Source organism: Delphinapterus leucas, chromosome 12, assembly GCF_059928025.1.
Source record: "Delphinapterus leucas isolate spDelLeu-1000000601 "Yukka" chromosome 12, BTC_Dleu_Yukka2, whole genome shotgun sequence".
Lineage (NCBI taxonomy): Eukaryota > Metazoa > Chordata > Mammalia > Artiodactyla > Monodontidae > Delphinapterus > Delphinapterus leucas.
Genome location: NC_143140.1, coordinates 89429372 through 89443574, shown reverse-complemented (window position 1 = coordinate 89443574; position 14203 = coordinate 89429372). Strand labels below are relative to the sequence as shown.

Below are 14203 nucleotides of genomic sequence, written 5' to 3'. Positions count from 1 at the left end.
TATGTATTTTTTTTTAACTTTTATTCATTCATTTATTTAGTTTTTGGCTGCACTGGGTCTTCGTTGCTGCTGGCGGGTTTTCTCTAGTTGCGGCGAGCGGGGGCTACTCTTCGTTGCGGTGCGCGGGCTTCTCATTGCGGTGGCTTCTCTTACTGTGGAGCATGGGCTCTAGGTGCACAGGCTTCAGTAGTTATGGGGCACAGGCTCAGTAGTTGTGGTTTGTGGGCTCTAGAGCGCAGGCTCAGTAGTTGTGGCGCACGGGCTTCGTTGCTCCGCCGCATGTGAGATCTTCCCAGACCAGGGCTCGAACCTGTGTCCCCTGCACTGGCAGGCGGATTCTTAACCATTGCGCCACCAGGGAAGTCCCATATATGTATTTTTAATTAAGTTCCAACTCTGTGCCAGTGATTGCTTCAAGGCTGGGGGAGACAGGGATGATCTTCAGAATAGTCGTGTGCCCCGGAGGAGTGACGGTCCAGTGTAGGAAGGCGAACAGGCGAAGCAGTAACACAGTAACGGCAGAGGGTGCCGCCTGGGCGACCCCCTCCAAACACCACCCCAGGGGTGGCCCCCAGCCTCCCCCGGGCAGGCATGCATTCGGGGAGGTCTTGCCAGAAGAAGTGCCGTTTGGACTGAGATCTGGAGATGACGAGTGGAGGGAGGTGTGGAGGGGTCGCTGGGGGCAGTAGGCTGGCAGGAGGGAAGGTCCGGAGATGCGGACTCTGGCCACCAGCCTCTCCTTAGCGGTGAGGCCTGTGGAACCCTGACCAAGTTGCTTAACCTCTGTGGGCCTCATTCCCTCCTCTGTAATAACAGTGCCTGCCTCGCAGGCATTAGTGCAGTTAAAGGAACTATTCTTTTTAAAGGACTGAAACTGTGCCCGACCTTAAGGAAGCGCTATTATAAGTGCTTGCTGGAATTCCCTGGCGGTCCAGTGGTTAGGACTTAGCGCTGAGGGCCTGGCTTCAGTCCCTGGTCGGGGAGTTAAGATCCCACAAGCTGCATGGCTTGGCCAAAAAAAAAAAAAAAAAAAGTTTTTGAAATAAAAATAAATCAACGAATGTACAACGTGTTTTAAATTTTTGGCCACTTGGCTTGCGGGGAACCTTAGTTCCCTGACCAGGGATCAAACCCGTGCCCCTTGCAGTGAAAGCTTGGAATCCTAACCACGGGACCACCAGGGAATTCCTTGTAGAATGTGTTTAATCTCGAGAGTATATTTTTCTTCTAGGAGTTTTTTTCCCCTGCCTATAAGAGCAGATAATATTTTTTTCTCACATTTGACATCGGTGTGTGTTTCAGGTGTATCCCTGAGTCCCGGCCGTCCTGTCCTCTGGACGTGCTCTACGGTGGGCGTTTGTGGTTTGGCGGAGGAGCGCCCACCCAGCATGGACCTCATCGCGTTGCTGAAGTCTCAGTTCCTGTGCCATCTCATCTTCTGTTATGTGTTTATCGCCTCGGGGCTCATCATCAACACCATTCAGCTCTTCACTCTTCTCCTCTGGCCAATTAACAAGCAGCTCTTCCGGAAGATCAACTGCCGGCTGTCCTACTGCATCTCCAGCCGTAAGAGACTTTCTCCTGTTTCTCTGTTTGCATCTTCACTGCCAGTGTGTGTGTGTGTGTGTGTGTGTGTGTCACAGTTAGGACTTCTTACATGGGTTCACTAAGGCTTTTAGTGTATGCTAAGATTCTTTGGTTTGTTTCTGTTTGTTTTAGGTTTGAAATGTCTATTTTGTCCTCACTCTTAAAGAATTATTTTTTGAATGAGTAATGCCAATAGCACAAAATTCAACAGGCGCACAGGGGTATCCTGTGAAAAGCAAATAAGCATTCTGTTTCTTTAGTTTTCCTCCTCGGAAACAACCAGCATTAGTGATTTCTTAGGTATCCTTACAGAAGTAGCATATATATACACACATATATAGAAAGATACGTAGGCACATACAGAGGCATATGTATGCATGGCTCTTATGTTTGTACATGTATGCAGGTAAGTCTGTATATGTATAGATACATAAGACATATACCTATTTTTAAAAACTAAATGGTGATATAATGTATTGTTGTCTTCCTTGCTTCTTTTCTTTAAATTTTTGAGATAATTGATGCACATGCAATTGTAAGAAATAAAACAGAGAGATCCCACGTACCTTTCAGCCAGTTTTCCCCAGTGGTGACCTCTTGCATGGCTACAGTGTTATACCCCAATAAGAAAACTGACATTGACATAATCCACCAACCTTTTTTAGATTTCTCCAGTTTTATATACATTCATGTGTGTGTGTGTGTGTCTGTGTGTGTGTGTGTGATTATATTAGACTATTTTAAACATGACTAATTCAACTGGCCTGAATTTCAAAAATGAAAATGATACAAGATGAATCTGAGTATTGGGATGTCTAGAGATGAGTTTGGTGTTGATGGACCAGAAATCTGTACCTATTCTCAACAGCACAGAATGCAGTGTACATCATTACCAATTACATATAGGAGTGTGAATACATTTTGAAAAATGAGCTCTTTCAAATTAAGCAATTTAAAAACCTCAGCTACCTTAGATTACGCCAAGAGTCCAAAATTATAGATATCTTTTTGAAACCCTTAAAATGAAGCAATCAGATTTAAATTTGAATTAAAATAATACAAGCTGCATACCGTTATCCAAAGGGATTACTACTGATTCAGTGAGTTGTTTCTAAAACTTCAAAGTACGATCTTGTGAGGAACAAATGATAAAAACGTGCTTATTCGTCATTTCTGTCACCAGCTCAGAACTGGCAGATGTGTCTGATACTGTTTATGATGTGGTTTGTGTGCTAGACCTACTATGTCTTGGATTGTAGTGTTTTACATAAATGTCTTGAGAATGTTCATGAGATCATAAAGTCACAGTTACAAAAAATGTATCTTTAATCCATGTATCTATGGCCTATTGGGTGCAGCCACTCGTTCAACGCAATCGTGGGTAATGCAAATTTCTTTGTCATACATTTTACCATAACATTGTTTCTAGTATTTAGACATCTCCCATGGTATAGAAAAGGAAACAATATTTCAGCGCAGGGCAGAAGCAGTAGGAGATGGCCAGAACCTGGATTGTAGCTGTTTGAGGAGAAAAGAGTTTGTATAATCAAGAGAAGGAGATAATAGCCTGAGATTTACTTTATAATTTTGAGTGTCTTTCTACACTTAAGTGTCTATTTAAAGAAAACTTAAATTTAACAAAGCAATGCTGATTGCACATTTCATCAAAGCCTGCACTTGTATGATTTGTACACACCTATGGAGATTCCCAAATCTGTCAGTTTGTAATTTGAAATCATGTGTATTTGCACTGTCGTAACCCCTATTTAAATCTCGAAGAGGTGGTTAAGCACTGACTTTCTCATTTGGAGTCAAGAAATAAGAGACAGGATTTAGGACTAGAGTTCCTAAGAGTACTCTATTTCGCTTTTGGTAGATGGTGAAGACATACCAAGGTTACAGCAAGGCCGAGTCAATATTCTTCTAAGGGCACCGTAGCCTATGTGCCTCTGGTGGAAATTAAGATGGGGAACAGATTCAGAAAGCAAGGTGGATTTTTCAACATGATAAATTAATTAAACTATTTAGAATGATTCCAAATGAAACATAACCATCCAAGCCACTGGCATTTCCCCACCCAGGGTGAAATGGAGGGCAGGCAGTCAAATTTCACAAAAGATTCAGAAGCACATCCATCCAGGCACATCCTATCTCGGGACGTCCCACAGTGCTGTGTGCTTACTGCCCCGGATGAAAGCTTCCAGGGGCTTGGGCTGAGCAGACGCAGAAGCGACCTGAAGAGGGAAGGGGGAGGGCTTCTCTCTGGAGGAGAAGGACAAGGCAGTGCATCCTGGGTTTGGCTGTGGCACTCACTGCAGTGAGGAAAGCTCCCCCATGCCTTCCCCGGCTTCTCCATTTCTGGTATCCCAGCATGTGTTAGATACAAAGCTGTTCTCCTCTCTCTCTCGGAACTTGTCCTCTGTAGTTAATAGATTTCCTTATACCCTGAGTGTTTCACAGCAACAACCAAAGACACGTAAGAGACAATGATCCACTGAGCTGTTGACCATCAGAGGCTGCAGTGCGTGGGCTATCATTAATATTAAATATTTTAATATTTAACAGCTTGGAATAAGAGATGGTCAGACCCCTTCTGTTTGCTCTCACTCTCTTCCGCTTCCCTCTGAGTTAAGATAAAAACTCTTCACGGGGTTGAATGAATCACTGGAAAGCTTCGAAAACCAGTAGCATTTATCATTTGCAGCTGATTTTTAAGAAAAAAATTCTTTCCTGGAGACTTGGATCCCCTCCATCACCTGCCCACTTTTTACTAATAGAGCCGTGACGTCACCCTTTTTAAAAAAATATTAAGAGCGGGGCTTCCCTGGTGGCGCAGTGGTTGAGAGTCCGCCTGCCGATGCAGGGACGCGGGTTCGTGCCCCGGTCCGGGAAGATCCCACATGCCGCGGAGCGGCTGCGCCCGTGAGCCATGGCCGCTGAGCCTGCGCGTCCGGAGCCTGTGCTCCGCAGCGGGAGAGGTCACGGCAGTGAGAGGCCCGTGTACCGCAAAAAAAAAAAAAGTAAATAAAATGTTAAGAGCTTGCTGTTGCACCAGGTGAGTCCAAAGTAGTCACCAGCCCTGGTGTGTAAAAGGCCACTCTGATGTAAATGACAAATAGAGACGGTTTCCAGCATGACACACACAGCAGAGAATCTTAGTCTGGTGGCCAGGACCGCCATCAGGAATAACAGTTTGAAAGTTTATTTGATCTAGGTGGCTGACTTTGGGAGGGTTGTTGTATTTCCTTTTCGCCTAGCTTTGTGGGCCCAGGAGGCTAAGGCAGGCTGGCTTAGCATGCTGGATGAGGAAGGGGGCATGGAGCGAGCTTTTGCAAGGTGTGGAGAAGGAAGAAAGTTACGAGAAGCCGAAGCCGAGTAGAATTGTATTACCTTCCCTCGCGCAGCATGTGTCCTTTAATCTCTTGGGAAAGGTGGCCAAGACCAGCTGCCTTGTTATCCTTCCCCTCTGACACTGTGGGTTTTAGAAAGCAGGGAAGAATTCGGAGAATCTATTAATGGCAGAGTTTTTTAAAAGGGGAGGGTGCTGGGGAGGACTACAACTGACCTTACTGTTCCGTGGAGGACCTGGGACACAGAACTGCATGGAGACACTGCCCATCCACCCACCAGCCCTGGTGCCTTGCTTCCAAATTCCGTGCTGTTGCTAACCAGCTCCGTGCGTTAAGCCTGCCACTTACTCTTTCTGGACCGTGATGCTCATGGGTTCTATGGCCGTCCAATCCACAGGTCCATTAGGTGCCTCTAATGGGCAAGGCCGTGTGGTGGTGAGGAGGGGTCAGAATCTGGAGTGCTGAGACGCAACATAGGACATGCTGCCGTCCTGTTTACAGGCTGTCCCCTTGGGCAAGCCACGCAAACCCTCCGAGTTCAGCATAGAGTAGCGGGACGGGTCACCATGACCGGTTGAAAAAGCAGGATGAGATGCCGTGTACAGAAGTGCCTTGTGAACTGTTTAAAGCACATCAGATTTAGGATGAAAACCGGAATTTGTGTCTATGGAGGGAAGGAGCATTGCGGGGGGTTGGGGAAAGGGATGGGAGGTGGGAGACAGGCAAGGGTGTCTTCTCATTATGGCAGTTAACCCGGTTAGGTAACTTTAAAAAATGAACTACATTTGAATAAAGGAGAGGGAGTGGAATTGACCAAGATTCCAATCTTTTTCTGATAAAGACTTTAGTTCTTTTCGGTTCTGCCTTTGGGAGATACTTACTTCTCTTTTCAGCACCTCTCTCTTCCGTGTCCCCCCCGCCCTGACCTGAAGGTTATTGGCTACTTTCTTTGTAGTAGGTAGTGGTTGAGCATGAACGGAGAAGCAAGCTCCGTTTCACCGCTTATGATACCGCCCACGGGTCCTCCCTTGAAACAGATGTCAGTTTTCCTGCTGTGACAATAACGGACCCCAGGATGTAGAAGTCCCTTCCGAGCTGTGACCCAAGGGCGCGCTCAGCAGCGTGACTGACAGACGCCCTCCCCGGAGCCCCAGTGGGAACCGGACTTCACTGAAGGTGCTTCCGCGTCCCTCTCGTCCTTGGGGCATCCCCCTGCTCCCCGCAACTGCGACCACACCATCAATCTGACTCTCCTGGGCTACAGGCTGGTCCCTGGGGCCGTCTGGCCAGCTCTGCTTTAGTACAAGGCCATCTCCCATAGTGTGAATTTGGCTGTTTTTGTGTATTTCTCTCTTTTGTCTCACTCGAAATTGAAGAACGCTTCTCCTACCATAGCCCCTCATGAAGCAGGATGAGAATTGTGTTTTAAAGGTCCTGATATGAGTTCCCGATTCTCGGCGCGTATTGGTTTCCTTTCTTTGAGATTAGCTGGTGCTGGTGTGGCAGGGGAGACCGCAGCTGTTGGGAGGCAGTAGGTCGGGGACCGGGAGCCCTGGATGGGAGACGGAGAGTGGGAGAGGTGAGGGGGGCATCAGGTGTCCTCAGTGCCTTCCCGCCCAGACTTGGTCCCCGGTCAGTCACCCTGAAGAGGGGGACAGCACTGGAGCAGCTGAAGTGGAAGTGGAGATGGAAGGGGGTCCCCTCACCGGGGAGGGTGGAGGGAACTCCTGATGAGCGAACACTGCCAGGAGCCCCCCGGGATCTGTTGCTGGACTTCCTCCGTGAGCTGCTTTCCAGTCGGAAGTTGTTGTTGATCCATTTGGCGGGGGATTTCTCAGAGGCACGTGGCTCCCTTGGGAGCAGGCCCTGGGGAAGCAATCCTCCCCTTTTACCCAGAGGATCCACATAGCTATAGATCCTGGCCGGGGTTGGGGGGAAAGGGGGAGGGGGTGTCTAAGACAAGGGAGGAGGGATTGGTGTTCCTGAGGTTTCTGTTTCTCAGCAGGACCAGGAGAAGCGGGGATTAGACACATCGCTGTGTGTGTCATGAGGCGAGGGCCACAGCTGCGTGTCCCGCTGTGCCAGGAAAATACAAGGCCAGTCCAGGGTGTCTTTGGTAAGAAAGTGATCCATCAAGGAGGGGGTCGCTGTGGCATTTTCCAGAGTGACCTTGGGAGAAATAATACGAGCTGTTCACTTGGCGGCCGGCTCTTCCATATCTTCCCAGCGTGATTAATGGCACGGCTGCTTTTTCTTATTTTAGTCCAAGCTGACTTTTCACTCTTTTCTGTTATGAGCAGGTTTGACTCCTTCACTTGTCACAATAGTTATCACCCCCAAGATGTCAGAATAGGTCTTTGGTAGCTTGTCCCCAGGCCCCTGGTCCTGACCCTTCCCATGGCTATCTTTGATCCCGCTGAAGTGTGGACCTCCTGGTACCTTTGCTGGGGAGTCGCAACCCAGGACCTGGGTATTCTCTCTGAAGGTCTGCAGATTCACCCTTATCAGTACCAGGTGGGGATCACCTCCCAGAGGGAGTGCAGGTAACTGGCTGTCAATTGACCAAAGCAGAAACCCCGGGACTTCCCCGGTGGTGCAGTGGTTAAGAATCCCCCTGCCAATGCAGGGGACACAGGTTCGAGCCCTGGTCCGGGAAGATCCCACATGTCGCGGAGCAACTGGGCCCGTGTGCGACAACTACTGAGCCTGCGCTCTAGGGCCCGTGAGCCACAAGTACTGAGCCCGTGCGCCACAACTACTGAAGCCCGCGTGCCTAGAGGCTGTGATCCCCAACAAGAGAAGCCACTGCAGTGAGAAGCCCACGCACCGCAACGAAGAGTAGCCCCCACTCACCGCAACTAGAGAAAAACCCGTGCGCGGCAATGAAGACCCAACGCAGCCCAAAATAAATAAATAAATTTATATATATATAAATCGGGTGGCCCCGATCCATGGTGACTGTGTCTTTGTAAAAGGGGGGAACGTGGACACAGAGGCAGCAGACACAGAAGAAGACGATGTGAAGACACTGAGACCAGAAACCAGGGGGGAGGCCAGGGTGGATTCTCCTGCAGCCTCAGAGGCAAGCAGCCCTGTCCACACCGTGATCTCGGGTTCTGGCCTCCAGAACCCTGGAGGGTTCCCTTCATAAGCCCCCAGTTTGGGGTACTTTGTTACAGCAGCTCCAGAAAACCAATACAGTCTGCGTTCTAAGTCTTTTTTCTCCCACTGTGCCTGTGAAGTGCAGAGTGAAGGCCATTGTATGGCACCGACACGAGTGATGCTCTGTTTATTTCTCCCTTCTCCCTCCTCCCCCCCCTCGCCTGGCTTCTGCTCCGCTTCCCCCCGTTGTTTTACTGGCAATACAGGGAATGAGAGCTTATACAGACTGAAGACCTTGCTTTTTACTTATGGAACAAGCCAGAGAATCCCTCTTTCCTGCTGCTTAAAGTCAGGGATCTCCCATGAGTGAAGTGGGGCTGGTGACACTGGACGTGGAGGAAGGTGGCCAAGTGTAGAAGCCTCATCTGGAGGCAGCAGTCCCACTGGTCCAGCCAGTGACCAGCACGTGTGTGTCCAGGCTGGCCCGTGGGGCAGATCTTCTGATGAATGGAGACGAAGGCTTGTAGGTTTCTTTAATCTGGGGTTCCGTGTATTTTCAACTGGTATTTATTTTTATCTCTCTGCATACTCTCTCTCTAAGTCCAGAACTGCTTTGGCTAATCACCAAAGCAGTCTGCCTAGGAAAACTCGAATGAAACTGTCCTTCGAACCTGGAAGAAGTTCTCCAAGGTGAACGAATGGGGTAAGGGAATTCCCTGCCCGTAATGCAATGCTCAGGTCTGTCTTAGTAACAACCTCTCCGGCCATAAGGGGGTCACAAATCTTTTCTTCCTCTCCTTGCTTTGCGTAAAGAAGTAACAGGAATGAAGTCATCTGGCCCAGGCGCTGTGCTCCGTTGGCCTGCGCACACCTGGATCTTTCATTCTGGAGGATCCCGGAAGACGACTCGCCGGCTCCCTTCAGATCCAGCGTCTTTTCTTCCAGATCAGTGTTACACTCCGGCTCAGTTCTTAGTGGAACGCTTCTGTTTAGAATTGGGTGTTTACTTTGCTGACCTTCTCCACGCAATTAGCCTTTTGTGTCAACACCCTTCTGTTTACATAGGAGGAAAAACATTGGCATTGAGAGCTGATGGTTACATCAGTGTGTTATTAGCTCAATTCATCAATAAATGTCACAGCTGTGTCGTTGATATGCCTGGAGATTGGAAGCATGGTAAATATACAAATGGCCTCATTTTATGCAACTGATTCAGTGAAAGGAGAGCGATAGGTGAGGATGCTGGATTTTTTTTAAGTTTTAAAAACGAGTAATGTGACCATGCTATAGCATGCCTTGTTTATTTTGAGTAACAATCCATTTCTGTATCTTAAATATATGTGTGTGTGTATACATGTAAATATATATGTTTTACTCATAGTACAGGATATATGTGTGATTCTTCCTAAGAAAAAGTGACCTTGTATTTTAAATAGAGAGCTTAATTACTCAATTTCAAATAGATGTATGAAGACATATTAAAGAAACAGCAGGTTTAGGAATACAAACGTGATACTGAGTTGTGTGAGCGGATACTTTAAGCAAGGTGTCTTCGCCGTTGATGTGGTTTATAAATAAATTAATTCTCAGCCAAGGTGCCCATTTGTTTTTGCAGGCATTAAATTGCACTTGTGAGTTAGGTTACAGCTTTCAAATTAGGTTATAAGTTTGACTTTGGTGTCTTGTAACTTCATGAGACAGCTGGGTGTGATCTTCAAAGCGGGCTGGGTATTCCCTAGGAGGAAAACAAGACGAGCCGTTAGGATATAAAAAAAAAACCTTGGGCTTCCCTGGTGGCGCAGTGGTTGAGAGTCCACCTGCCAATGCAGGAGACACGGGTTCATGCCCCGGTCCATGAGGATCCCACATGCCGCGGAGCGGCTGGGCCCGTGAGCCATGGCCACTGAGCCTGCGCGTCCGGAGCCTGTGCTCCACAACGGGAGAGGCCCCAGCAGTGAGATGCCCACGTACCACAAAACCTTAGAGCTTCCAATTTATGGTTTTTTACCATATATATAGATAAAATTTAAAAATTGTATGTATTTTATAAATTATATAAAACAAAAATTTATTGTGTATAAAATTTGCATATGCTAATTGTGCATATTTTAAAAAATTTTAAACAGTCAAAATCATTTGAAGACCACTGCCTTAGCCTATGGGTTTGGCTGTCAGCATACTGGAGATAGAATTTAAATAGCACAGTTATAAGCAAGGGGGAAACAGCCTTCATAGAAATAAGCTCCAAAGCAAAGGGAATACTGATAGCCAAAAGAATTTCCGTATTTTCCTCTATTTCAGTGTATCTTGGGTCCAGATGGCATTGGAGGCTTTTCAAACATTTTCGAGCATCCCTTCTCTGGCCCTATCCCACTTCTCCAGAAAGGAGGGCAGATATTAGATTAAAAGTCTTCCCCACTTCCACATTTTGTTTTGAAGAAAAAAATCCTAGAAATGCTTTGGTGTTCTATCACAATATTTTAAAATATATCCTATTCCACTCTCCCATCTCAGAATACCTGGCTACCTCCTGTGGAAAGCACTGTGCAGAGTAGGTCTTCTCCAACATTCTTAGGCTCCCTGGTGGTTCCCATGAAGCTGTTTTGGAGGTTTGATATGAGCATCCTGTGTCTAGGGCCATGGAGGGGTAACCCGCTCAGGTGTCCCCTAACATAACTGCACTGGCCTAGCCACTTTGGTGACTGGGGCTTCATTTTTTCATTTGTAAAAGGAGGGAAGTAAATTTTACTGTGCTATAAAAATCTAAGGTGAAGGTATTCCTGCCTTAATCCCCACTTAGTCAGCCAGGAGTGGGACGGCTGGGATTGAGCGTGCTTTCAACGGAGCTCTGATACCCGGAATGCGTGAGGATGATGCGCTTGGGACGCGGGACGATCGTGGGAGGAGACGCTGGGGGCTGCGGGGAGACGGGCCTGAGAGGCTGCGTGGCTGTCGGTGCTTGAAGAGGGCCCAGGTGTATCTCATAACCTGTGAAGGTAGGAGTTGAGCATCTGGGGAAAGTGACCAGAAACACGTGCAAAGACCACTAATGGCAGGAACCATCCAGGAACAGAGCAGGAGCCTTGGGAAGCTGGGAGTCCCTTCTGCGAACTCGGTGGAGACTGGGACTGACGTTCAGGGAGGGGAAGGCGCTCAAACCACTGACCTTCCGGGGGAGCTGCTCAGAGGACCTCTAGGATCCCTTCCAGCTTTAGGACTCGGGTTGGGAACAGTCACGTGGTAGGTAGGGTGCAGGGGGCCTGCCACAGTCTGGGTGCCGAGGGGAGTGTGGCCACGGCTTCCTGATGAGGCCACCCTCAGAGTTTCAAAAAGAATATGAGGATCTGTCTCAGACAAAGTGAGTACAGAGTAGATAAAGCACTGACCGAGGTACAGGTGTGCTTAGGCAGGGATGGAAGGAGAGGCTGGCGTGGCATCACTTAGACGTCGAGGAGAGCATAACACACTGTGTTTAAGACAACAGAATCAAAAACTTTCGGCAATAAAAATGTTCTGGACTGGCCAGGAGGTTAGGAACGTGAGTTAGAAACGAGGCCTGCTTTGGCGACCACTTCACCTGATACGTGTCCGTAGAGCAGGGGCTGGGCAGGGGGGCGTGGGAGGCCAGGGCTCAGCGCGTTGGGGAAGCTCTCCCCCATCGGCCTCTTCCTCCTGTGTGGCCCCCGTTGGCCCCAGGTGGTCTGGAGGGTGAGCGGCCTTCCCGGCTTGCCTCCCGCTGACAAGATGGGGCCACCCCAGGCAGACTGACAGGTCGGTCGCCTTACTGGTCCAAGTGCAGGTGCCCAGACCTAGACCGTCCCCAGAACTAGTCACCCAGCTCGTGTTCATTTCCTGCTCCTTGTGGGGGATCTTAAGCCACGGGCAGCACGTATTACGGTGCTGTTCACTCCCAGGCATTAGTTTTATACTTAACCTGCCTTTTATCCTAAGGACTCCCCACTTTGTGTTTTACAAGGAGCTTTTTTGACAGACAGTCTAATGGGACATTTAGTTGGAATGTTCTCTGGGCAAACACTGCAGCCATTCATCCTGTGTTGTGTAAATACAATGTGTGTGTGTGTGTGTTTAGCTCGTCGTCTTTCTCAGGGAAGAAAGGAGCTGCATCAATTCGGCAATAATGAAAAAAGTGAGGTTTGTTTGGAGGGCTCACATGTCTGCTGACATTGCATTTGAGGTCACGTTCACGCCATTCACACTCATTTTGGCTGTGCCTGACTGGACAGGACATGTGAAAGGAGAGACCCTCTTTCGTGTCGTTTACATCAAAGTAATGTGTGTGTGATGCTTATGATTATTTTCTTGGCATTAAAGGAGTGGTGGCCACATTCAGGGAGTAAAGTGACACCCTCCACAGAAGGCCCCTGGCAGGTGTACTTGGCTAGAGACCTGAGGTCTGACTTGATGAACCCCCATCCAGTCAGGTCACAAAACTGCCTTCGCTGCTCATAGAGCCCGTGCCTGCTCCGTCCCCTCCAGCCCTGGAAAGATGAGTCCCCCTCTCCCCATGCTTCCTGGTTCTTCCCTCCTTGCTGAAAGGAGTGAGGTAGGATTGGGGTCAGCCCGTGAGCCAGCCGCCTGCACTGTCGCTGCATAGAGCATGAGCCCCATCGAATGCGCGAGTGGGGTGACCGCTCGGGGCCTGGAGTGAGCCGTCGTACCACAAACCGTCCAACTTGACCCTGGCGAGAGGTTTATGGAACCTGCAGGATGTCGTTGATTGGAAGACCCAGACGGACGTATTGCATTTTTCTGTTTCTAAGTCATAATTAAGTAATGAGCCCAAACCTGTTTATTGAGTACTAACCTAGATTCAGCCATGAAACCGAATTAACACACTTACGGGAGACACAAGACTGTAGCTCATTCCTAAGTAATATGGTAGAGACCCAAGGACTGCAGGCTTTCAGAGGGGAGAGAAGAGTTTACAGGGGCTGGACCAGTCAGGGAGGCTTCAGAAAGGGGGTGTCATCAGCTGGACCTCAGAGCACAGAAGTCCTTGCGTGAAGGGTGAGACGGCACAGGGGGGACGTTTGCCAGAGCTCTCGGTGCTGTGGTGCTGAGCACGGATCAGGACCTCATTAGCTCGCAGCGCCAACCACAGGGAGGAAGTGAACACCCGAGTGTCCGCTGGACGCAGGAGCCGGCATGCTGTGACGCCCCCTCCCCCGCTTAGCATCTCTATGCTGGTGGCCCTGGTTCTTCACTCCCGCTGGTGGGCTTTCTGCACAAAGCACAGCTGCCTGCAGCTTCGAGCTCTCCTTCCCGTCACTTCTGCCACCAAGGAGGACGGGGGCTTCCCCCCGGCTCCAGCACCTGGCCCAGTCTGAGTCACGATGCTATCGCTACAGTCGGTAGTGTCACCAGAGCCAGCTTCTAGAATGTCAGGACTTCTCCAGGTCAGTTATTAAACACCATTAGAAACTCACAATAAATTATCTTATGAAACAAAGGCAATAGGTGCTCAACGCCGGCTTTTCTCTCTCCCTAGTCGGTTTACTGCCTTTGATTCTTACTCGGGAGGTTATGTCGATTGTGTGTGTGCAGTAGAAATGCTACACGGCTCCGCAGTCAGTGATCACAGTTGGCAGCCTGACATCAACCTGGTGAGAGTATTTACACCATGGAAATTGGCAAAGCTGTGAGTCAGGGCTAGGATTTCCCAGCACACCACTTGGTTCTTCAGCACGAGTGTGTCTCTCACACAGTATGGGTAAAAAATTATATTCTAAACCCATAATAAACGTTTGAACCTCAGACGTTCTAGTCTTTATATCCGGGAGCCAAGCACACACATGATTACTGAGACGCTTGCCAGAGCTAAGAGGCCCACTCACTGGAACCATCAGTACAATGACCACCCCCCGCCCCGCCAAAAAAGAAAAAGTTCCCAAGGTTCCCACTGGTGGCTCGAACTCTGAAAGTCCCAATATACAGTCACCAATCCACTATAATGTCTCCTTTTTAGGTATATGTGCCCACTCCTTTGTTATTAATACAGCATTACCACTCAATATGCACCTCAAATTGGATTGAGTAGACAAAAGTGAGTTAATCTATGTCTACAGGTAAAACTTTTCTACGTGCATCCTTCCGAGGAGGGCCGCCAACCTTTCTCTGCCCCCAGGGATGGATGGCTGTTCTGT

The 14203-nt window shown here is 48.7% G+C and overlaps 1 protein-coding gene across 4 annotated transcripts in view; it reads left to right on the top strand.

Moving 5' to 3' along the window:
* The window catches only part of AGPAT4 (1-acylglycerol-3-phosphate O-acyltransferase 4), a 121032-nt gene that overhangs the window by 34358 nt on the left and 72471 nt on the right, over window positions 1–14203 (top strand). For all 4 annotated transcript variants that reach the window (XR_016395275.1, XM_089922236.1, XM_089922237.1 and 1 more), the window contains exon 2: window positions 1303–1566. Coding sequence is in view for 3 of the 4 variants with exons in the window: in XM_089922236.1 (XP_089778362.1) it covers window positions 1389–1566 (178 nt within the window). In the remaining variant the exon portion in view is untranslated. The remainder of the gene's footprint in view (window positions 1–1302; window positions 1567–14203) is intronic.